Source organism: Myxocyprinus asiaticus, chromosome 29 (genome assembly GCF_019703515.2).
Source record: "Myxocyprinus asiaticus isolate MX2 ecotype Aquarium Trade chromosome 29, UBuf_Myxa_2, whole genome shotgun sequence".
Lineage (NCBI taxonomy): Eukaryota > Metazoa > Chordata > Actinopteri > Cypriniformes > Catostomidae > Myxocyprinus > Myxocyprinus asiaticus.
Window position 1 is genome coordinate 36,140,630 of NC_059372.1, and position 26,520 is coordinate 36,167,149.

The following is a 26,520-nucleotide window of genomic DNA, read 5'->3' on the forward strand; positions in this document are numbered from 1 at the left end:
GTGTGTGACCTCATTTATTGTGAGGCCTCACATGTGCTTAGACAATGAGGCCAAAAGAACCGAGGAAAATTTTTTGAGAGAGTCTTGTTAAATGGTTCAACTATGACACACACAAAGATACACACACTCTGGTCTCGCTCTACTGGTGCTATTGATGAACAGGTGGCCATTTGAATCATTTGTTTAAAGTATTCAGAACACTGTGTAATTTTAAAGATGCAGCCAAATTGCCTGTCACCTAGATCCCAGTTCTTATGGGTTCTTTCCTGTCAGGTTCTTCTATATAAATGTATGAATACAGTGACCTCAAAAAGTATTTGTTCACTTGCAGGTCACACTTTAAAGAGTCTGAATGTCATTGCATTAAATAACAAAATATCAAACCAAGTGGTATTTGCAAAAAAATGATGCCAGACCTTTTCTGATGACAGAATTCTTGTTGCTTTAATGTCCAAATAATTTTACGGGGCACTGTATTTTCTGTACACATGCATGCATGTCTCTACGGATGTCTCTGCTCTGGTGTACTTTAGTGACCACGAGTGTGTGTGATTGCCTTGTGGAGTCTTTTAAGTACATTCCTAGTGGTATGTTTTAATGGTGTAAGGGTGAGGCAATGACATCTTGGTGCACGTCATCCTCTAAAATGTGTACAGAAATGGAAAAGCACTTAGATTGGGCTGTTTGATCTTTCCTGACAGAGAAACAGAGAGATAGAAACAAGAAGAGGGATACAGAACATGTGAGAGAGAGATAGACTGTGAAAGAGTAGTAGTCTCACTTTGATGCAGATTTAAAAGAAAGTTCCAAGATGAAGTGAGGACTTCAGAAAGGGAAAGAAAAAAAAAGAGTGGAAGAGGGGAAAAAACTTTTACCATGTAATTAAAGTTTCTTTTAAACACTTAAATTGCTTCCCTGTGGGAGCTCTTTTATTGTTTTGAAAATATGCTTAAATCTACATGCACCTGTCGGAGCCATGGTCCAGCATGTTGACACATTGTTGGTGGCGAAACGGTGTTACTCAATGACAATGCACTACACGTACGGCTTTCAAAGTTGTGCACATCTCCATGTTTATAACACCGGGTGCATCTCAATCAGGGAGTCGGCCATTTTAAGGGCTCAATCGTTCCTGGGCACTGAAATATTCACTCCCTAAAAAATCCCACAATGCACTATAAAAACCAGGAAGCATCGTTTCTCTCTATGTTCCCTTACCAGAAACGTTGTCATGTCTTCTGAAGTTTAGAAGTCCAGCACAAGTGTAAATATGTGATTTCAAAGCCTTATTTTCTCTTTAAAAGAGATGTTGTTTGCAATGCCTTTCATCCTTGATGACTACGAAAGGGACGCAATCTTTTAAATATTACAGTTGTTAAAAGTAGGTTTAAAATCCTTTATATTTTTATTTCTTTATTTAATGTAAATTATCTTTCATTATTACACTGTACGTTTGAATATCCGTGTGCAACGGGCAAGCAGTATCTCCAATGGATCATCAACTGCTTTGAGTTGTTGGCAGTATTGCTGGCCCTGCAGAGGCTTCGGCCATTGACTCAGGGCAAGCATGTGTTGGTCTGGACCGACAACACAGCGACCGTGGTGTACATAAACTGCCATAGTGGCGTACGCTCACGTCGTATGTCGCAACTTGCCAGCCGCCTCCTCCTTTGGAGTCAGCAGATGATGAAGTCTCTGCGAGCCACTCAGCTTCTGGGCGTCCTCAACCGTGCAGCGGACACACTCTCACGGCAGGTAATGCTCCGCGAGGAGTGGAGACTCCATCCCCACGTAGTCCAGCTGATTTGGGAGAGATTCGGGGAGGCTCAGGTAGACCTGTTCGCCTCCCGAGAGTCCTCTCACTGCCCCCTTTGGTACTCCCTGTCCGAGGCTCCCCTCGGCACGAATGCCTTGGTGCACAGCTGGCCTTGGGGCTACGCAAGTATGCGTTTCCTCCAGTGACTTACCAATCACAAGACCTGCCGTGCCCCTTGGGAGTCTGGGCGCACTCCACTAGAGGTGTTGCGTCCTCCTGGGCACAGGCAAGGGGGGCCTCTCTAGCAGACATATGCAGAGCTGTGGGTTAAGATAATTTTTAAGGACATTTTTATAAAAACTGATAATTGCAAGGTTCATTGTGACCGGGGACTTTAATAAAGCCAGTTTCAAATCAGTCGCACCAAAATACCACCAACACATTAGTTTCAACACACGAGGGGACAGGGATTTGGACCATTGCTACTCTCCCTTCCAGGATGGCTACAAATCCCTCCTCCGCCCACCATTTGGCAAATCGGACCACTCTTCCATTCTGCTTCTGCCCGCTTACAGGCAGAAACTGAAACAGGAAGCACCCGCCCTCAGAACGATCCAGTGCTGGTCGGACCAATCAGACTCTACGCTATTTGACTGTTTTGATCACACGGACTGGGAGATGTTCCGGTCCGCCTCTGATGACGACATCGAGCTTTACGTTGATAGCATAATATGTTTCATCAGAAAGTGCATAGAGGACGTCGTTCCGACCAGAACAATACGGATCTATCTGAACCAGAAGCCATGGATTTATAGCGATGTTCGCGTGGCACTTAATGTGCGGACCTCCGCTTTTAATTCCAGGAACGCGGAGGAGCATAAACAAGCCAGTTATGCCCTCCAAAAATCAGAACAGCAAAACGCCATTACAGGAACAAGATTGAAGGACAGTTTAACACCACCAACTCTAGAAGCATATGGCAGGGAATTAACATCATCACGGACTTTAAAGGGAATAAAAACTCCGCCATGAACACCGCTGCCTCTCTCCCGGATGAGCTAAATACTTTTTATGCTCGTTTCGAGGGAAATAACACCGCCCTCGCAGAGAGAGCTCTCGCGGCCGAAGCTACAGAGGTTAGTTCACTCTCCGTCTCTGTAGCGGATGTAACCCGATCCTTCCGACGGTTAAATATCCACAAAGCCGCGGGTCCAGACGGCATTCCGGGCCGTGTCATCAGAGCATGCGCAAACCAGCTGGCTGGTGTTTTTACGGACATTTTCAACCTTTCCCTCTCTTTGTCTGTAGTCCCCACATGTTTTAAAACGTCCACCATTGTGCCTGTTCCAAAACAATCAAAAATCACTTGCTTAAATGACTGGCGTCCTGTTGCTCTGACCCCCATCATCAGCAAATGCTTTGAGAGACTAATCAGAGATTACATCTGCTCTGTGCTGCCTCTCTCTCTAGACCCATTGCAGTTTGCTTACCGCAACAACCGCTCCACTGATGATGCCATTGCATCTACAATACACACTGCTCTCTCCCACCTGGAAAAAAGAACACTTATGCGAGAATGTTGTTTGTAGACAACAGCTCAGCATTCAACACCATAGTGCCCTCCAAGCTTGATGAGAAACTCTGGGCTCTGGGCTTAAACAGCTCGCTGTGCAGCTGGATCCTGGACTTCCTGTCAAGCAGACGCCAGGTGGTTAGAATAGGCAGCAACATCTCCTCATCACTGACCCTCAACACTGGAGCCCCACAGGGCTGTGTTCTCAGCCCACTCTTGTATTCCTTGTACACACATGACTGTGTGGCAACACATAGCTCCAATGCCATCATTAAGTTTGCTGATGACACGATGGTGGTAGGTCTGATCACTGACAATGATGAAACAGCCTACAGAGAGGAGGTGCACACTCTGACACACTGGTGTCAGGAGCACAACCTCTCCCTCAACGTCAGTAAGACAAAGGAGCTTGTGGTGGACTTCAGAAGAAAAGACAGAGAACACAGTCCCATCACCATCAATGGAGCACCAGTGGAGAGAGTCAGCAGCTTCAAGTTCCTGGGTGTCCACATCACTGAGGAACTCACATGGTCCATCCACACTGAAGTCGTTGTGAAGAAGGCTCATCAGTGCCTCTTCTTCCTGAGATGGCCGAGGAAGTTTGGAATGAACCGCCACATCCTCACACGGTTCTACACCTGCACTGTAGAGAGCATCCTGACTGGCTGCATCTCTGCCTGGTACGGCAATAGCACAGCCCACAACCGCAAAGCACTGCAAAGTGTGGTGCGAACTGCCAGACACATCATCGGAGGTGAGCTTCCCTCCCTCCAGGACATATATACCAGGCGGTGTGTGAAAAAAGCAAGGAGGATCATCAGAGACTCCAGCCACCCGAGCCATGGGCTGTTCTCACTGCTACCATCAGGCAGGCGGTATCGCAGCATCAGGACCGCACCAGCTGACTTCATGATAGCTTCTTCCCCCAAGCAATCAGACTTTTGAACTCTTGATCTCCCACAATCAAAATACATCAGCACTGCACTTTATTATTAGACTTTAAATTGTGTTGTGTTAATTTGATGTTATTGTAAATTGGTATATGTCTCATCACTGTCACGACTGCTATGTTGATCGGAACTGCACCCAAGAATTTCACACACTATTGCACTTGTGTATATGGCTGTGTGACAATAAAAGTGATTTGATTTGATTTGATTTGATTTGATTCATATCTGTGGATGGAAATCTGCCCAGACCTATAAAATATTTTTTCAAATCCTCATCTAGTTATAATAAACATATATGTTTCAGTTCTCTTTGGACTGTAATGCAAGACTTACACAGAAACTGCAGGGCTGGGGAGAGCAACTATAGTTAAAAGAGACACTGTATAAATGAGCGAAGAGACATAGGCCTACCTCTGTGTGATTTACACCAGGAGAAGACATCTCTCACACACACTATAAATCATGTCAGTTCGGTTCTGTACACACTACATGGAATTTACGAAAAAGTTTGCTTTCATCAGGCTTTGAAATCAGGTATTATATAATAAAAAAGAACCATCCTTCTTACAGAGGCTGTACTGTGAAGGTAGTTGATGGTAGTACTGTATGTCTGGGTGTCTCTGTTAGAGCTGTCGCTCTGTGCCAAGCAGGCGCAGGTGGCCCTAGTGTTACGTCTGCCCTGTGAGGGGGCACCCAGGGGGTTCAATGGAAGGGCAGCTCTGAAAGAGAGCGGTGTGTAAACAATTCCAGTCCTCTGAGAAGAACAAGACAATGAGACACGGAATGCCCCTGCTAATCGTCACTGCAGGGTAACTAGATCCATGCACTCTCTCCTTCTCCCTCTCTCTCTCTCTCTCTCTTTCTCTTGCTCTAACTCTCTCTTTCACCTTACTGTACAGTAGGGTCTTTGTGCTGTTCGCTGCCATTCTAAAAGACGTACAGTATGAAAAGAGGATGAGGAAAGGTAGTGCTGGACAGAGAGAGAGGGCAAAGGGTGGGTAGAGAAGGAAGACAAGATGATGAAAGGATCTTGAGGGAGGTAGAGGAGAAAAGAGAAAGTGAAGGAAGGAAGGGATGGAGAGACAGAAGGTAACAGAGGACAATTAAAGGTGAGCAGGAAACACACCTACTAGTGGTTCTCAAAAATAGGTTGCAGGTCTTTTTATGATACTGTAGGGTCGTAGACAACAAGGATCAAAACTATGCTAAATGCAAATAAAATAAAAAATAAACTAACAAATAATTGTGCAATATAATTAGGATATAAATGAACAGGCATATTACATGGCTTTCTTGAATACTTGTTTCTGATTGGTCAATTGTAGCATTCTGCTGTCAAATATTTTTGTAGAATGACTGTTAGCTTGGATGGCTCCTTTAGCACTCTGCTGTCTCTTACTTGTCACATAATTACATTTCAATTAATATTTCATGTCCATTTATTTACTAATTTGCTAAGTAGCCATGTATAAGTAAATGACCAGCTGGCTGTAGGGTATACCTAACTTATCCACTTTTAAAAGGGAGGACAAAAACACATCTTTTGTAGTTGAGGTTCCAAACTCATAGAATGAACGTTATTATAAAAAAATGTTTTACATGCAGTGTTCAATGTTTCGTCACAGTGATGAATACTAGTGGCACTACAACAACTAAAACTGTACATTTTATTTACTTTCACACAAATCATGAGTACAACACCTGATTATGATTTTATAAACACTTATTTTTCACTCTATTACTCACACACTGCTATGTTTTGATATCAAAACACTTTTACTCTACCACATCACACATTTTAACGCTTGTTTTACAGACCTACATTTACATTTGGAGGTCGAGGCTCGAGCCCAACCAAGCACGCAAGTTGACACGTGAAACAAAAGTGTCATAGAAGTGACACGAAATGACATGGTTGCTTCAGAAAATGAGCTTTTCATGTCGAATTTGTTTTTAGGACACTATCAGTTAGGTTTAGGTGTATGTTTAGGGTGAGAATGTCTGTTTTGTTTACCTCTAATTTGCTTTTAGAACACTATTGGTTAGGTTTAGGTTAAAGTTTTAGGTTAGGGAGGTACGTTTTACACATTAAAACCCCCATCTATTATTCATCTTAAAAACCTTTCCTGGTTTCACTCGGTTTTGTCGCCCCCCGCTGGATTTCACCGAAAAACTGCAGCAAAACTTGTAATGAAGCATGTAATTTTGTTTTGCAAAAATGTTGCCAGGTTCACATCATTTTAATGAGATCCAGCTGGTTCTTTCGGATGATTCGTGTGGATGAACCGTAGTAAAGAATGATTCATTTGAGTTTCACACAGAATACTCTCTGCATCATTTCACGTCCTTTTATTTGTTGCTAAATATTTTGTGAAATCCTGCTGTTCATCACTATGTTTTTTATTAATTTATTGACATAATGGTGTATCTGTTCAAATGCTTGCTCAGGGACAGAATAAGTAAATATGTTAAATTTATACATAATGAAATTATTTATGTTATTGTTTGAATGAATGATATGCTGTTTTGTGTTAATTTCCAAATCAAACAAGGAGTAAACAGTCATAAAAATGATTAATTGCTTGTTTGATTGCCAGCAGTAGGCTACTTTTTTGAATTTCACAGGGCCAAGGCGGCAACCCTAGGGACATGCCCTCATCCTTGAAAACCAAGAACAAACTACACAAGGTAGAAAAGTAAATATGACCTAGACAACATAAAATACAGGTTCACTATGTTGGGTCTATGCCATTCATGGTAATAATACATTTGATTTTAAATGGTTTGATTTTAATTTCTTTCCTTTTGTACAGTAAACAATTTTGTTACTGTGTTGAGTCGTTACTTGATGTCCAATGCAAAACCTGCATTCTGAAATTGAAACATTCAAAACCAGTTGAGAACCACTGGAACAAAAAGTGCTCTAAGAGAAAGAGATAGAACTATTTACACAGTTCGTTCTCTTCAAACGATTCACTAGTACAAGGATTACAGCTGCTCTCTCTGGCTCTGATGTACTGACTGAAGAGTCAACAAGGCCTCTATTGTCTGGGTGTCTGTGTAGCACTCTCAGACTCTCACTGTGATAAAAGACAGAACAAGAGCCAAAACAAAGTGAGGGGGACGAGAGAGTGAGTGAGTGAGAGAGAGAGAGAGAGAGAGAGAGCTCAGTCCTCGACAGGGCTTATCAATCTTTGAAAATTGTATAGTTTGTATAGACCAGTTTTATGAAACTTTCATGGTGCTTTTGCATACTTTTTGAAGCTTGAAAGCTTGATCCAGGGTCCGTGTAATTTCGAAAAATTTGTTTTCTCATTTTTGTCTTCAAAACGAAATAACCAACAAACTGCTCATTTATCACATTTCCTGTTATCTCTCTTTATCACACCACAACAATTTACTTTGTATGCGCTTGTTTTCAAATTTAAAAAGAAATAGCCAAAAACAAGAAAACACATTTCAATCATGCATATAAACCTGAGTTTATAACTTGAAAATTTGTTTTGCACATGTGGGCGGGCCTGACACCCCTATTTCCATTGATTGGTCAATATGCACCGTCATCTGTTTTTCCTCAATCCCATCCATAGACAAAGAGTTCACCAGAGTTCAAGTTTGCCGATTGTTTTTGTAAATAGATTCTAATCATTTTAATGAAGAACAGTAATAATTCTTAGAAAAACTTCTGACTGCTGCATGTTTATTGCAATCTCATCAAGCAATGGACACCTGGATATGACAACCATTGAAGCACAAACTTGCTTTTGTTACCGTGGACAGTGGGCGGGCAGTGATTTTTTTTATCTCAAAAGGAAAATTAGCACGATTATGAATTGGGATGCTGTGCACAGACCTTACTGTAACTAAATAGACTTTGTTATCTGGTCATTATTGTTGTTGTTATTATTATCAATGATAATTCAAACAAGCCAATAATTGCAGGGGAAACATAAGGGAAAACATATATGTTTATTGGATGTGAATAAGCCTTGCAGGACATCGTCATGGTTTTGAGCAGTGAAGATACAAAAATCTTAGGACCTTTAGGATTGTTTGAGGGTAAGGGCTCTGCCCTCAATGTTCATGTATTATTATATATTTTATTCTCTTTCGTTTTTTGTTTTTTTTCATACGTAGTTACAGCTTTTGCTTTCTAGTCTTTATTTGGCAAGTGTTCAATTTATTGTCAGGGCACGAGCCGTGCACAGTTCTTCACTTTCCAACTATCCGAGGCCCGCACACCATTCCATTGAATTCATGAAATAAAATGCAAACAAATACACCCTGTTCCTGACTTACTTTAGCTGACATGCAGTTGCATTGTGCTTGGTTTATTTAAAAAATAAAAAAAAGATTTGAATCTGAAAACGGCCCCTCGCACTCGAAGCATGAATCCCTGTAATTAATATATTGATCATATGAGTAATTGTTCATCTGTTTTACATTTTTTGTACACCAAAAGTGTATTAAAAGTGTAGCCTAGTTCATCCAAACTGAATCACATTGCTGGTACATCAAGCCAAAAATCTAAGGCACTCACATGGGGTATAGGCCTTAATAAGGCCAGCTATTAAAATTAGGCAATAATATTAAAAACCATAATCACATTGTGGCTAGAAGAGCCTTAATTATGTACAACAATTATTTTACTTAATTCCCTAAGTAAGTGTTAGGGGCCAATGTTTAAACAAAAAGATTTCGTTTTAACTGTAAGATTAATGACTGAAGTCTTAGAAATAACAAGAGAATTAAGAGCTATGGCAGAGGGGAAGATTTTCAGTGAATAATGACTTAAATGTCAGATAGTTCATTACACAAAGCTATTGTATGAACTTCAGAAGGCATGGAATATAATGCACAAGTCATATGGACTGCTTTTATGGAGCTTTCTTAAACTCTTTGAAACTTGACAGTTCCTGGTCAATATATGATTTCACTGTTGAAAAATAGCAGCATGAACATTTCTCAGAATGTCCCCTTTTGAGTTCCACGGAAGAAGAAGAAAATCATACAGGTTTGGAGCAACATGTGTGAGCAAATGATGACAGCATTTTCATTTTTGATGACTTTAATTAAACTTTCTTGGCTAAATACTTCATGTCCAATGTCAGAATCTGTCCTCTTTGCAAAAAACATATATGATGATAAAATGTAAACAGGATTTTATCAGCCAGTTTGAAACAAGTCCCAAGCTCACAGACTGTAAGAGATGTCTTCTGTCTCACAGTGTCCAGATGACGGAGGCGGAGAGTGAAATAGTGCGAAAGAAAAAGAGAGCGAGGCAATAGCCTGAAAAAGAGACACATAAAACTGTCTGCAGGACTATGTCTCAATCAGTGGCTCTTGAGAGTTCAAACATCTGTCTAGAAATGTGTTCTGTGTTCATGCATGAAAAACCAGAAGTTACAGCTTGACCTGCCTGCAGGCAGCAATAGTGCAAATGGTTACATTTGGATTTACAGTTTAAATGTCAAGCTAACCTTTCACGCCATAGAAACATTTTGTTACAGTTTTGAAACTCTGATATAAAACTGATGCCTGCATATGTCATTGTTTTTCGTCCACAGTCGAACATGATAAGGAGTTTTTGCCTGTGCGGCGCCATCACAGAGAATTCCGATTTGACCTGTCCAGGATTCCAGAGGGTGAGGCAGTGACGGCTGCAGAGTTCCGGATCTACAAGGACTTTGTTCCGGAACGCTTTGAAAACGAGACCTTCCATGTCAGTGTCTACCAGGTGTTGGAAGAACATTCAGACAGGTACACCAGCACTCATTTGAGTTTATTAGTGAAACGTTATAGATATAACATTCATATTAATATGTTTTATGTATTTATGATGCACAAGCCAACACGAAACCAGCAACTGCAGAAAGATTTGCAGAAGAATATGCAGATCTGCATATTCCCTGTCCTGTATGTGTTCACTTATTATTTATTTTTATTTATTTATCACACATATACAGTGAAATTCTTTTTTTTTTTCCACATATCCCAGCTAAGCTGGGGTCAGAGTGCAGGGTCAGCCATGATGCAGCACCCCTGGAGCAAATAGGGTCAAGGGCCTTGCTCAAGGGCCTAACAGTGGCATCTTGGCAGTGCAGGGGCTTGAACCCCCAATCTTCTGATCAGTAACCCAGAGCCTTAACTTAATTTTTTTTTTCTCCACTAACGGTTAGGTTTGGGGTTTGGGTTAGGGGATACAGTTAATAAAATATGCATTTCTCTTCACTGTATTACATTCTGTACAAATGAAAACATCTCGCTTTACAACTTGCTTTTGGCGGCCCTCTGTGGACATTTCACTCTAAAAATGGAGATCACACATGCCCATACGCCCAACAACAATTACCGCTTTGGCCACTGCGGGCAGTATTTAGAATTTCGGTCAGTACAGGCCGATCTTTGGTAGAGAAAATTCAACCTACTCTTTCTGATTTCAATGTGAGATCAGTCTGGATTTTACCATGTTTAAATCTATGTAACAAAATTCCACAGATTTTGCCTCAAAATCAGCACAGAAAATGTGGGAAAAGTCTGCATATTCCCTATTCCATAGATAACCATGTGTTTTGTGGTGGGCGTTGGAGGAAACAGGATTTTCTTGCCTGTACCTTGCTTTTTAAGGAAAATCCTTTCCTCTTAGGGGCTGTAATACTCTTAAACCCTCTGGTCCAGAAACACTGGACACTTTTGATTTGTGTTTCCTTTCCCTCTGGTTCTCTCTGCTGCACACACAGTGCTCGCTCTATCTAACCATCCCAATGCAAACTTCACTGTTGCACCACCGTGTTTCCTATTCCGACTCTGCGGTTCCCCACTCAAAGAATCAGTTGTGCACTCACAGGGCTTCCCTTCACCACATGTTCAGAACCTTCTAGAATATCTGCGTGACCTGCGCTGTGAATTGGGTTCAAGCGCGTCTAGCTCCTCCTATGTGCTGTGTGACCCCTCTTGAGGCCTCTGTTGACTCAACAGGTCTATGGGGAACAACACACCCCATTGTGCTCCCATTAGACAGAGAAAAGAGAAATAAAGGTATAAATGAGAGCGGATTAGACTTGAGCTGAACAGGTGTTTGGATGAGACACTCAACACCTGAGCTACCTTTTTTTTTTTTTTCTGTGCTGGAATTAATTGCACTCTAAGATAGTGAAAGACTGTGTTGTTTTAGCACCTGATTTACTAAGGAATTATACAAATAAGGTAACGGTGCAAACACAAAATGTGAAAAGGCTCCATGACATAATTACCAGCGCAAATAGATCCTGGTTAAACTGGATTGCAGGTGGCTAGTGTAAAAGAAGTGCAACAGTTTAGCAAATGCACCTATGAAAGTTGTGCTCATATAGTTCCAGTCACACTGCTCTCTTTTTCTCCATACATCTTTTCTTCCCAGTCTTTTGTTGTATACTGTCTTTCATTCCCTTTCATTTCTTTCTTACACATTATCTCTCTCTCTGCCTTGCTCTAAATTCCCCTGTTTGATTTAATGCAGGGCAGAAGCTCTGTGAGATCAACAGCCGTTTATAAAGCCATTATTGTCAATTAAGGAAATGAACTGCTCCCCAGGGACTTACCATCTGGAGCAAGCCCTTTGTTTCTCTCTCCCATTTCTCAGCTTATTTCACTCTCTCTTTCCCTCTGTCTAACTTTATCTGTCACCTTCTGCATCTTTCTATCTAAGTGTGTTTTCTCTCCAACTTCTTTTCAGTGTATATACTGTATATTCCAACCAAACTGACACTCCCGTTCCTGAGTATTTGCTGAATCTTTTTCACATAGAACCTGCTGTCCAATTTAACCAGGCGCTTCAGCTGGGAACTATGATTTGCTACTTGCTATTGCTAGTAAGAGGCAGTTGGTATTATGGTGAGGGATTTTTAATACTACAGAGCATTTTATTGGACATAAATTTGCACCTGAGTGCAAGATGAGTCACCAACATTTTTGGTCCATTTTACTGGAAAAGAAAGACTGTACATTATAAATACGTGTATCTGCTAAAAGTTAATTTTCCCAAAATTTTAGGATTAGGCTACACTAGCATACAGATGCCTCAAAGCTAACAGACATGGACAGAAATCCAATTTAGATTTTGTTGTGTTTTAACAATGCTGGTTGTTTACATTTTCTAGTGATCTCGGCAGTAGTAATTCATCAAATGGTGATCAAATGATGGTGAAAAGTGTTATAGAGCGCAAAAGTCAGGTTCTGGAAGTAAAAGTCCCATTCATTTTTCCCATTAGCTAATATATTTTTAAAGATAACTTATAAACCTTTTAAGACAGACCTACTATGAGCTCTGGGGTTGTTAATCAATGCTACTGTATATGCTTCTGTTGAATCCATCAGTCTGAATTATTTTTTAGAAATCGTGTTTAATATTGGAATTTCACGTGAAGAAAAACACAACCCATGGTCCTGAAGAGAAAGATCCAGCAATCACAAATGTACTGACGGACACCCCAGCATGAGTTCTTTAATGTGTGCTATAATAAAAAAAAAATCTTAACCTTACACTTAACAGCAGATGTACTGAAGGACAGTTTATATCACAGCAGGTGCACTGAAGGTCAGAATATATATTATCAAACATATTAATGTGGTTTTTAGATGTTTATAATGCCTGATTGTGATAGATAAGATGTGATTGCAAATGCGCTTGCCGGCTATGTGCGCCGCTGAATTGTTTATATGCAATGGAGCATGGGATTCTGAGTTCTCCATGAAAGCATAGAAGGTTCTAAAAACCTAGCCCTTCCACTTTCCCAACACAGGAAGTAGTTAGAATGAGTGATGGATGGAATGGGACTATTTTGTATATTGTTTGTTTGATGTCAGAATATATGGCCGCATCGCTGCATCAAAACTCTAGTGCTCCGACTGTAATGGCTTTAAACTCTTATTTAGTGATTGTTTGAATGTTTCTAACATAAAAAATAAAATAAAAATAAAATATTGTGATGTTGGAAAGACTATTCATGCATTCGTTCATTGTGACAACCGCTTCAGTCCCTCTTTTGCTGGTTAACAGCAACACGAATGCAGATCGCACTGGTTTGAGCATACACCTCTCAGCCCAGCCTAGTGTAATCACACCGGTTTGATCGCACATGCGAAGGGATTAAATCAATAGTTTCATAATTTTTCATAAATTTGATTGTGTCATTCGCAATGCGTCATGGGATTGTAGTTCATTCTCTCATTAAAGATGTTGCGTATACACTTGTTTTATTATCTGATTTTTAAATACTTTTTTGCTTCAAATCAAAGTTTGTAAATTTGTGTTTTAAATTAATCTCAGAGCTGGTTGGTTGGGCTCATGGCTTAGCGCTCTTTTATAAAGGATTTTATCAAATCCTTATGGAAGAAATGTAAGGAAAAAAATACTTCCGTAACTAAGACAGCTGAGAAAGTTGGTGGCCAGTGTTGTGCTCTATTACTGGGCACATGAAGTACAAGCATACTTTCAGTTGGACCTTGCAAGTTGACTCAGGTGTCTGGATCGGAGTGGTGGAGCAATACAGTATAGTCCTTGCAGAATATCCCAAAACATAATAATCTGCTGCATCCTCCATAACTAAGCACTCAGAACAACCTGCAAACTGGGGTATTGCCCTGTGTAAATTGTGATCTGCAAAAATTTTGTAGCAGTGTTTTGCACCATTGTCTGATTTGCTGGCAATAATTCCTTTAGTGAATGGGGTGCTAAAACAACAGAGACACTGTGTGCAAATAAACAATGCTGTCAGTGTGAACAATTCATTCTAAATTAACTCCTCTTTCAGTATCTCTTGGCCTGCCATTCTTCGAAAGGCAGAGAGTTGCCTCCATTGATTGCACTTTTGTTTTGGTTGACTCCATTTGTTCTTGCTTTTGCTCTCTGGTCTTTGTAACTCTTGGGTTGTATGAACTTCAACTCCTTGATTGGATATGCATGTCAGTTTAGATATCTGTCAGAGTCTCTTGAAGTTCTTCTTAATACTTCGTTCGGGGTAAAATTAAGTTCTAAACGGCCGAGCAACGGTATACTGTTTGTGAACATTCAGACACCCGCCACACCGCTGTAGGAGGTGTTTAGAGGAGCATTTAAATATGAAGACGCACAAGACTACATATAAAACCATAACTAATGACATTAAAATGTGTTAAAATTCACATGAGGTGTTTTAACCACTCGATGATGATTTAAAGTAATATGAATGCTGTAAAAAATATTTAATTTGTCTTGTTTACATTCTGAATTAATGACACTAATGTGCTAACAAGCTATACGCTATATCAGCCACAATATACACTGATTACACTTTGTTATTGACATTTATAATGACACTGATACTATTGCAAAGATGAGTGTTTATGATGAGTTTGTTGTTGGTGATATCTGTACCATTCTTTGCTTTCAGATAATTAAATCCTTACATATCTGGCCTCTATAGATTGCACTTTTGTTTTGGTTGAATCCAGTTGTTCTGGTCTTTGTAACTCTTGGGTTGTATGAACTCAACTCCGTGGTTGGATATTCATGTTGATTTAGGTACCTGTCAGAGTCTCTTGAAGTATTCACAAGACACATGCAGCATGTAGTTGTGTTGGCTAACATACATACAGTAGTGGACCAGTTAGCTACCTTTCAAAGGCTTAACCTCAGAGACTCCAAAAGTGTACCATAGACCTTTGTTAAAGTGTTTGGTTGGCAAATACAAAGTTTATCGATCAGATCCTTGAGATACACTATATATGACATAAGCAAGATAACATCCTATGATTATCATCAGCCCTTGAACTCTCTGTGGGGGAAAAGGTGAATAAAGGGAAGCAAGTTTTATTAACAAGCAGAGGTCTTGCCCTGAGGGACTTGATGGCAGGGGCAGCAGTGGTTTGGCAAATTGTTCAGGACAGGTCTGCACAGGGAATGACACACTCACACATCTGAAGTCTTGGCTCATTTACAGATTCTAATCAAACCCATGTTCTTCCATGCTGAAAAGACTAGATGACTAGAAGACTAGACCATCGTTACAATTCTGATGGGTCCAAGATGGTTTATGGATTGATTTTGCAGTTTAGAGCTGGGTTGGTGTCATGACCATGCCACTCACCAACTAAACTGAAGAAGCCGGTTTAGCAATATGGTCTTTTTGGAAAGGGTAGTTGACCAAAGTAGTCTTGTTGGTTATGCTAGTGAGGAAGCCTGGTGGGAACAAGACACAGCACAAGAGCATCTCAATCACCACAACATATACTGGTGTTCTACCATTCTGATCTTTCCAGCAGGGTCATATACTCTCTCTCCATTCTTCACTCTCCATCAGGGATTCAGACCTGTTCCTGTTAGACTCACGTGTGATCTGGGCAGCAGAAGAGGGTTGGCTGGTGTTTGACATCACAGCCACTAGTAACCACTGGGTTTTGAACCCAGGAAGGAATCTGGGCCTCCAGCTGGCTCTGGAAAGTTTGGATGGTAAGTGGACACACACACACACACACACACACACACACACACACGTTGGTGCAGCTATCATTATGAGGGCTCTCCATAGACATAATGATTTTTATACTGTATGAACTATATATTCTAATCCCTAACCCTACCCCTAAACCTAACCCTCACAAAAAACTTTCTGCATTTTTACATTTTCAATAAAACATCGTTTAGTATGTTTTTTAAGTGATTTGAATTATGGGGACACTAGAAATGTCCTCATAAATCACATTTATAGCATAATACCCTTGTAATTACAAGATTGTAACCTAAAAAAAAAAACACATAACACCCCCCCCCCCCCCCCCCCACACACACACACATACACACACACACACAGCAGATGACAAGTCTCAGAAAATATAGAAATACACGCAGAGCGAATTTTTTGTGCCATTGAATAGCACTGTGGGAAGGGAATTTATAGGGCTGTTCCATATGAAAGTGAACAACTGAATCCCTTCACTAAGGGCCCTAACAAAAGGAACATATACATAATGGTCACTTCAGCAAAGTAATTTTTCATCTTATAATCCTGTGATCCTGGGAGTGCATCCTGATCTTACTTGAAATTTATAAATGCTAATTTGCTCTCTTGCACTCTAGGACTGACAGCAAAAATATTAACTACATATTTCCATATTTCCATGTATGTTTGATTGTTTTACCAAATGCTACAATTCAGGTTACATTCTGATTAAAATAAGGTTGCAGTGATGTACAGTTTTTAATCATGTAGGATGTTCGAAACAAGCACAAAAGAGACAGAAATGCCCTGCTTCCTTCAGAGTATTCATTTAAAAAGCTCAGCCCTTCAGAGTGAATAGGGCATAGTGAGGCTCACTTTCCAATGGAATTTGCCCACAGAGTGTTGCATCACAGAAGGACTACACAAATGTTTCCATTTCCTTTGTTTTGGGTCCTTCATTTCAGTGCAGTTCAAATTCAGTAAATGTTTACTGTCTCTTTGAAGGGCAGTTTATTTCCTAGCATTTAAAGGCCATTAAAAGAAAAACATGTATATAATTGGGAAGGGGAAGAACCAGTCATATGTATACACATGAACCTAGCCAACCACTAATGGAGGTAATGACTTATGTAATGAGAATCAAAGACTATAATACAAGATAATGCCAGGAACTGATTTGTCTTAAACTGGGTATGTGGAATTAATGTCTACGGCACAAGAATTTATGCTTAGTCTAGAGATTCAACATAATTCACCATTAACTATGTAGTTTAGTCTAAGATTACTCTTGGTCTGGATTTTCATAGCCTAAAGAATAGGGATCTGCAGAACAAAAATCGACAAGTCGGTGAACTGGCCTTCTTGAACGAATACTTAATTTGTTAGGAAAGTCTTGTGTAATAGACCAATCCCATTGTTTTCAAACAATACAGCACATGCACAGTAAATGGTGGCAGAAAGCTAGCAAACTATTGTGTTTGATTTCACAGATTAGCCAGCTAGCACTAGCTAGCTTCTCCAAATATCGCTAAAAGATAATATAGAATAAAATTAGCCTTCAGGTTCAAATCTAGCTTCTGAAGGTTTGGGTACACTATTGCTAGTAGCACAGCTACCCTTACAAAAATTGAGAGTTCTGGCAAATTTGCCGGCAAACTCTTCATTGTTGCCACAGGTTTGCCACAAAGTGTTTGCCAGTAGTGGCGTCAGTTTTTGCCATTGCAAATTTGACAGCCAACAGCGCAGCATGACATTTAATTTAGCCTAACCAGACAATTTAAAGGTAACAGATCACTTTTTGACCACTGTTAGGTCAGATAACAACAGATTTGGTTTACTGTTCACACCAGCCTTTTTGCCACCACTTCCGTGTGTGACGTAGGCAGTGACATTGCCAAATTATTGGTCTACAAGGCTGGTTTTGGGTTCACCTGACCCCAGTCGGAAGGATTTCTTAGGGGGGTGTATACATAATGGCCTTGATATACTTCTAGAGAAGTTCTTCTTTGTTCAGGGGTATATCTTTTGCGAACATTCAGACACTGGCCACACTGCTTTGGGAGGTGTTTAGAAGTACATTTAACCCTCTATGGAACATCGTTATTTATAAATGATGCTAAGAAATTTGCTTTTAAAAACAAAAATAATTTTAAACCAATACTTCTTTGTTTAGTTCCTTCACATGACATCCCCTTTAAATCAAATCAAATCAAATCAAATCACTTTATTGTCACACAGCCATATACACAAGTGCAATGGTGTGTGAAATTCTTGGGTGCAGTTCCAATCAACATAGCAGTCGTGACAGTGATAGGACATATACCAATTTACAATAACATCAAATTAACACAACACAATTTAAACATCTAATATACACATAATTACACACAACAATATACAAATAATAACATACACTGTACAGTATACAATACGCTGTTTTTGTTTTTTGTTTTTTTGTTTTTTACTATATAGATACACATTATTCAATAAAAATTAGAAATTAAAATATATAAAAAAAGTATATATATATATATATATATATATATATATATATATATATATATATATATATATATATAGAATGTACAGTATTGTACTGTATTGACATTCAGGCTGTCGGTTGATAGTCAGTTGTTAAGAGAGACATAATATAATAATAATATAATTTATGACAGTCCGGTGTGAGATATAAGAGTAAGAGTAATAAAGTGCAGTGCTGATGTATATTGATCATGAGAGATCAAGAGCTCAGAAGTCTGATTGCTTGGGGGAAGACGCTATCATGGAGTCGGCTGGTGCGGGTCCTGATGCTGCGATACCGCCTACCTGATGGTAGCAGTGAGAACAGCCCATGGCTCGGGTGGCTGGAGTCTCTGATGATCCTCCGAGCTTTTTTCACACACCGCCTTGTATATATTTCCTGGAGGGAGGGAAGCTCACCTCCGATGATGTGTTTGGCAGTTCGCACCACCCTTTGAAGTGCTTTGCGGTTGTGGGCGGTGCTATTGCCGTACCAGGCGGAGATACAGCCAGTCAGGATGCTCTCTACAGTGCAGGTGTAGAACCGTGTGAGGATGTGGCGGTTCATTCCAAACTTCCTCAGCCGTCTCAGGAAGAAGAGGCGCTGATGAGCCTTCTTCACAGCGACTTCAGTGTGGATGGACCATGTGAGTTCCTCAGTGATGTGGACACCCAGGAACTTGAAGCTGCTTACTCTCTCCACTGGTGCTCCATTGATGGTGATGGGACTGTGTTCTCTGTCTTTTCTTCTGAAGTCCACCACAAGCTCCTTTGTCTTACTGACGTTGAGGGAGAGGTTGTGCTCCTGACACCAGTGTGTCAGAGTGTGCACCTCCTCTCTGTAGGCTGTTTCATCATTGTCAGTGATCAGACCTACCACCATCGTGTCATCAGCAAACTTAATGATGGCATTGGAGCTATGTGTTGTCACACAGTCATGTGTGTACAAGGAATACAGTAGTGGGCTGAGAACACAGCCCTGTGGGGCTCCAGTGTTGAGGATCAGTGATGAGGAGATGTTGCTGCCTATTCTAACCACCTGGCGTCTGCTTGACAGGAAGTCCAGGATCCAGCTGCACAGCGAGCTGTTTAAGCCCAGAGCCCGGAGTTTCTCATCTAGCTTGGAGGGAACTATGGTGTTGAATGCTGAGCTGTAGTCTACAAACAGCATTCTCACATAAGTGTTCTTTTTTTCCAGGTGGGAGAGAGCAGTGTGTATTGTAGATGCAATGGCATCATCAGTGGAACGGTTGTTGCGGTAAGCAAACTGCAGCGGGTCAAGATTGAGTGGCAAGACAGAGCAGATGTAATCTCTGATTAGTCTCTCAAAACATTTGCTGATGATGGGGGTCAGAGCAACAGGACGCCAGTCATTTAAACAAGTTATTTTTGATTGTTTTGGAACAGGCACAATGGTGGATGTTTTAAAGCATGTGGGGACCACAGACAAAGAGAGGGAAAGGTTGAAAATGTCCGTAAAAACACCAGCCAGCTGGTTCGCGCACGCTCTGATGACGCGGCCCGGAATGCCGTCTGGACCTGCGGCTTTGCGGATATTCACCCATCGGAAGGATCGGGTTACATCCGCTACAGAGACGGAGAGTGAACTAACCTCTGTAGCTTCAGCCGCGAGAGCTCTCTCCGCGAGGGCGGTGTTATTTCCCTCGAAACGAGCATAAAAAGTATTTAGCTCATCCGGGAGAGAGGCAGCGGTGTTCATGGTGGAGTTTTTATTCCCTTTAAAGTCCGTGATGATGTTAATTCCCTGCCACATGCTTCTAGAGTTGGTGGTGTTAAACTGTCCTTCAATCTTGCTCCTGTACTGGCGTTTTGCTGTTTTGATAGTTTTTCGGAGGGCATAACTGGCTTGTTTATGCTCCTCCGCGTTCCCGGAATTAAAAGCAGAGGTCCGCACATTAAGTGCCGCGCGAACATCGCTATTGATCCACGGCTTCTGATTCGGATAGATTCACACAGTTCTGGTCGGAATCACTTCCTCTACGCACGTTCTGATGAAACACATTATGCTATCAGTAAAGCTCGATGTCGTCATCAGAGGCGGACCGGAACATCTCCCAGTCCGTGTGATCAAAACAGTCCTGTAGCGTAGAGTCTGATTGGTCCGACCAGCACTGGATCGTTCTGAGGGTGGGTGCTTCCTGTTTCAATTTCTGCCTGTAAGCGGGCAGAAGCAGAATGGAAGAGTGGTCCGATTTGCCAAATGGTGGGCGGGGGAGGGATTTGTAGCCATCCCGGAACGGAGAGTAGCAATGATCCAAAACCCGGTCCCCTCGTGTGTTGAAACTAATGTGCTGGTGATATTTTGGTGCGACTGATTTTAAACTGGCTTTGTTAAAGTCCCCGGTCACAATGAACGCGGCCTCAGGGTGCGCGGTTTCCTGCTCACTTATAATCCCGTACAGTTCCTTGAGTGCCCGGTCTGTGTCGGCTTGTGGCGGGATGTACACAGCAGTGATAATGATCGCTGTGAATTCCCTCGGTAGCCAGAATGGTCGACACAGAAGCATAAGAAATTCCAGATCAGGAGAGCAGAAAGACTTGATAGAATGTATGTTCCTCTGATCACACCAGGATTTGTTGATCATAAAACATACACCACCTCCTCTAGTTTTACCTGAGAGGTCTTTCGCTCTGTCCGCTCAGTGCATGGAGAACCCCGCGGGTTCAATGGCTGAGTCTGGAATCTCCGGAGACATCCAAGTTTCTGTTAGGCAGATAATGCAGCAGTCCCTCGTCTCTCGTTGGAAAGAGATACGCGCTTTCAGCTTGCAGAGCTTGTTATCCAGAGACTGAACATTTGCCAGTAGAATAGTGGGTAGCGGGGGTCGATTTGCGCGGCGTCTTACTCTGATGAGAACGCCGGCTCTGTTTCCCCTTTTCCTCTTGCGTTTCCGCGGCCGTGCTGCCCAGACAAAGGGCACCGCAGGCTTGTTTGTAAACAGCGGGTCGACATTGAGGAATGTGAAGTCCGGTTTTCGGTGTGAGATCGCTGAACCAATGTCCAAAAGTGTTTGTCTGTCGTAGACAATGAGGCAGACAACATCCAAGACAAAAAACATAAGAATTGTAAACAAAACAAACAAAACATTGCTATGTTGTGTCGGAGCTCGCAACGCAGCAGCCATACTCGGCGCCATCTTGAGTCCATATTAGACAATACAATTAAAAGTTCTTTGCCAAATACTCAAAATTTGGCAACAAAGAAGTGAATGAGACAGTAGCATATGTTAGGTCACATGCTGTCAAGGTGCCATGGTAATCTCAAATTAATTGGAAAATTGTATATATATATATATATATATATATATATATATATATATATATATATATATATATATTATTTTTTTATTTTTTTTTTTTTTAAAGTACATTTTACAAAAATAAATAAATAAATAAATAAATAAATAAATAAAATTAATAAGAATATAAAATGTCTGTGTGTGCTGTCCTGGGACTGCATGCAAACTAGTTTTGAACACCTTAGGTGACCACCTAGTTCACCTTTGCCAAGAAACGGCCCTGAACTCAACTCCAAACTGTACAGAGAAAGAAATGGAACAGTTCATTGGGACTGTTTTCCAAATGTCTATCTATGGGGTTTCTACAACACAGTTGTGCTGGCAGACCAACACACGTATTGACAAGATAGCTGACACAATGCCAATGAAAAGATGGGAACAAATCAAGAGCAACAGTGAAGTTCTTAAAGATTTAAATTGAATGGCAATAAAGGCTTTGAAATGCCAAGACATGTTTTCCATTTAAATTCAGACACAGAAAAAGCATTCGAATGTGTCAAGTTTCAGACAATTTGTCAAAAAACATTTACTCTAATGGGACAAAGTCAGTTATAAATGACAGCTCCCCCCCAAAAAAGGGTCAAAGGTCATATGCAGAAAACAAATATTGGAAAATGATTTTAGGCTTCATTATACTTAAAACATAAGGTTTTTTTTTTTTTTGTCCAGCTGTGATTTCATAATTAGTCCCATAGAGGGTTAAATATGAGGATGCTCCATGTAAAACCTAAACTAATGTGACATTGAAATGTGTTATCAGTGACTTATGCCTCATTCTATTAGTAGAATTCACACGAGGTCAGTAAAAGAATCTGTTTTAACTACTCAATGATGATTTATAGTAATATATATGCAGTAGAAAATGTTTAATTTGAGTTGTTTAAATTCTGAATTCATGACGCTAATGCACTTACATGCTATACATGGCCATAATATGCGCTTAGTTATTGTAATTTATAATGACACTGATACTATTGCAAAGCTGAGCATATAAAAAAAAGTGTTAATGTGCAGATTAAAGACAAAAGCATGATGATATAGGCATATCTTACTTTGGGCAGGTGTGTGAATGTCTTACGCTCCATGAGTAAATGGGCACTTGAGAGTGAATTTGCACCAGTTTGCTAATAACTCTGCATGCCAGTGTGTTCATGTTGACTGGAACAGAATTAGCTGTCGGCATCAAGGTAGGTGGAACTTCGGGTCACACCTACTGATAACATGGACCAATGGCAGTAAGAATGTGTTTAACAGCCGGTAAGAAGTTTTCCTAAAAGTCCACCCAGGTGAGCTGTTACAAACCACCGAAATGAATAAAAAACTATAGATTTGGTTCTAAATTGTCACATGCATTCATTCTTCATTTTCGTATTAAGTACGACGTGTTCTTGCATTCAAAATCAGACAGAATGCAATGAAATGGAACAGAACAAGGGACTTTGGAGACACAATTTTAAAAGTGGGACTATTTTAATAATGCAACGCTCATGGCACGAGACACTCATAAAAGAAGCAACTTCTCCAAGATGGTTTTACTGTGCAAACAATTTTAATAGCTTAAGTTATACAATATGCTGTCAGCACACTTATTAAAACACTAATTCTAAAAATATCAACAACAAAAATGTACATTTTCTTTTTTTTTAAAGGAGAAAAATATACAAATATTTTATCTAGTTGGTTGTTGTACAACAACTAGTCGACCATCATGACCCATACTAAAACATGCAGAATTTAATGTGCAATGTCTTTCACTCACATACTTTTTTATTGCCAGCAGCTGCAGCAGTGTGTTTTGTACTGGAGCTGTGTAAGTAGGTGTGTGTGTGTACAGGATGTTACAGTCTTTAAATGTTAGGATGAAAACAGATGCAGTGTATTATGGGACTCGTGGAGATCTGCAAGCTTGTCGAGACACACTTGCGGGACGCTTGCCCTGTCGCCGTAGGCAACCAGCAACCCAGCTTCACCTCACTGCGGAGACAGAGATAGCATTCCTTCCTCTTTTAAGAACACACACATTAAAGCTGTTCTAGTGTGTAGGTGAAAGGAGCACAGAATTGCGCAGAGAAAGAAAAATATGCAAGAGAAGGAATTTTCTGAGTAAGCAGGGAACTAAAAAGTGCTCTTGAAAGCGAGAGAGATTTGAAAAAATTAACATCAGATATTGCATATTCTGGGAGGACACACACATTCTCTTCATTTTTAAGATTTTCACCCTTATAGTTAGGAATTCACTAAGAATGAATTGCACCCGCTGATTTGCAAGATCTCTGCAATGCAATATGCAAGCTACAATTCCTTCAGATTTTTGCACTGAAATGCCATGAACAAAAGTGGATCAAATGTTTTGTGAATTCACCCCTGGATACTCTACACTGAATATTACAAAATGTATTAGGCCATAAGGCTCTGAGAAAATAAAAATTAAATTTTTAAACTGTCCTGTTGAATGATATTTTAGAGTTTTTGTGTGTGTGTGTGCGTGCGTGCGTGTGTGTTTGTGAGTGTGTGTACATGTTTATGCTACATTGTGGGGACCAAATGTCCCCACAAGGATAGTAAAACCTTAGATCACCTACCTTGTGGGGCCCAGCCCACGAGGGAAATGGCTTATTAAACATTCTAAATGATGTTTTTTTGAAAATGTAAAAATGTAAAAAGGTTTCTGTGAGGGTTAGGTTTAGGGGATAGAAATTATCGTAAGATCTGTATAAAATCCATAAAATGCATGGAAGTCTATGAAGAATCCCCACGATGATATAAAAACGTGTGTGTGTGTGTGTGTGTGTGTGTGTGTGAAAATCCCCCCAAATAACTAATTCTGTGAAACACACACAAAGAAAGTCTGGTCCTCAGAATAAAAATGTTTTTCAAGGGACCCATATAGCTTTCAAGCATTGTGGCTTCTCTCCCGAGATTTGTACTTTCCACTAACAATTCCAAAATGCATTAACTTTCTCTCAATTTTAAGAGAGAAAAGAAATTAATTAATCTAACGATATCAATTCTGGACACTTATTGTAAATAAATGTATTTTACATAAATACATTTATGTAAAATAAATGCACCATGTCTGTTGTGTTTGTCACATGCAGTTTATGCTCATTGTCTTATTGCTGAAATCTCCGTCTCTCTGTCTCCCCCTGCAGGCCAGAGTGCGAATCCATGGGTGGCTGGGCTGGTGGGTCGAAGCGGCCCCCAGAGCAAACAACCCTTCATGGTGGCCTTCTTCAAAGCTACAGAGGTCCACATCCGCAGCATCCGCTCTGCACAAGGCGGCAGCAAGCAGCGCAATCCCAACCGCTCGAAAACCGCCAAGGGCCAGGAGGCCCTGCACGTAGACAACATTGCAGGTGTGTGTGCACGTGTTTTAAATTAATTGAACACAGAAAAAGGCAGAATTAGAAAGATAAATTCAAAGGAATGAATAACAAAAAGGAAATGGATAAAAAAGCAAACAAAAAACAAAAAGAAACAAAAAAAAAAAAAAAGAAAGAAAGATCTGTTCCTTCACTGTGCAATTAAATAGAGTTGTGGTACTATGGTACAGTGATGGCATCAAATGGTAACAGACACTTTAATTTAAACCATGGTGTTGAATAATTACCATCTTTACATTTTTGGTTAGTGATGCTTTCGATGTGTCTTAAAAGGGTTACTCTAACGTTAAGGCAAAGGAGCATTTATAAAATGCTCTTGTGTTTTACTATTTCCATCTAATTCTCTGCAGGTTTATTTGCACATTAATGTCATTACAGTATTAAATGGATATTTAATAAAGCTGATTCAATGCATTGCATTGGTATGAAGGTCATAGGAACACTTGGCAGCTTTAGTGACCTGTTTCTTATATTCGTCCATGTCTCTCTCAGAACATATCTCAGATCAAACTACAACATTTTGATTGCTCTAAAATAAGTACCAATTATTGTAGGGTCTGTTAATTATTTAAAACTTTTTGGCTTACATGGTAACACTTTCTATGAAGCCCATATTTATAATGAATTGTAAAGGCATTATAATGTATTAGTAATGTCTCATAATACACCTTATAATATGTTATAACTTCCCATAAATAATTGTTAACCACAATTATAATACATTATAATACTTACCTATTCATAGTTATACCTTAAAGTATAATGCATCATAACACAAGCAACATTCAATTTCATCTGCAGAAATTATAATGTATTATATATATATTTGTAATATACAAAAGCAATGTCTTCTTGTAAACATCCATAAGATATTTTTAAGTGGTTAGAAGACATTACAAGTCATGCTGGAAGTTATATATATTACACATGCACAAAATACTAAATAACACACATTCATTGTACATTTTGAGATATTGCGAAAATACTTGAAAAGCTACAAAGTTAAAATACATCAGAATTAAAAAAAGTATGTATGTTGATCACACATACAGCCAATCCTTTCAAACTGATTCTATAATGGACACAATTTAATAAACTTATAAGATATTGCTTTTGTAACTTTGAAAGAGGCAAAGACCACTTATAATATGATCATGTCATTTGACTGTTTACACTATACAGCACTTATACGGTTGAAGTCAGAAGATCACATACACTTAGGCTGAAGTCATTAAAACACATTTTTTAAACACTCCACAGATTTCATATTAGCAAACTACAATTTTGGCAAGTCGTTTAAGACATCTACTTTGGACACGAGTAATTTTTCCAACAATTGTTTACAGACAGATTATTTCACTTTTTTATGTTAACAATTTTTTTATTGATTCCAATCATAAAACATACAAACACAGCATAAAATACAGAATCAATCTAGAGGGGGTCCAATAGAATCGATGCAAAATCTTAAATTGCATCAGACGGACCCTTGCATCTCTAGATGTAGACTTAATGCTTTGTAGAATCCTAGCCCACACTCCCTCCTCAATACCAAATTTAAA

General features: G+C 39.9%; 1 protein-coding gene across 1 annotated transcript in view; it reads left to right on the top strand.

Moving 5' to 3' along the window:
* LOC127419962 (bone morphogenetic protein 7-like) overlaps nucleotides 1-26,520 on the top strand; it is an 84,183-nt gene that overhangs the window by 51,823 nt on the left and 5,840 nt on the right. The window contains exons 2-4 of the mRNA XM_051661824.1: nucleotides 9,847-10,039; nucleotides 15,598-15,746; nucleotides 24,728-24,931. Of these exons, the coding sequence (XP_051517784.1) occupies nucleotides 9,847-10,039; nucleotides 15,598-15,746; nucleotides 24,728-24,931 (546 nt within the window). The remainder of the gene's footprint in view (nucleotides 1-9,846; nucleotides 10,040-15,597; nucleotides 15,747-24,727; nucleotides 24,932-26,520) is intronic.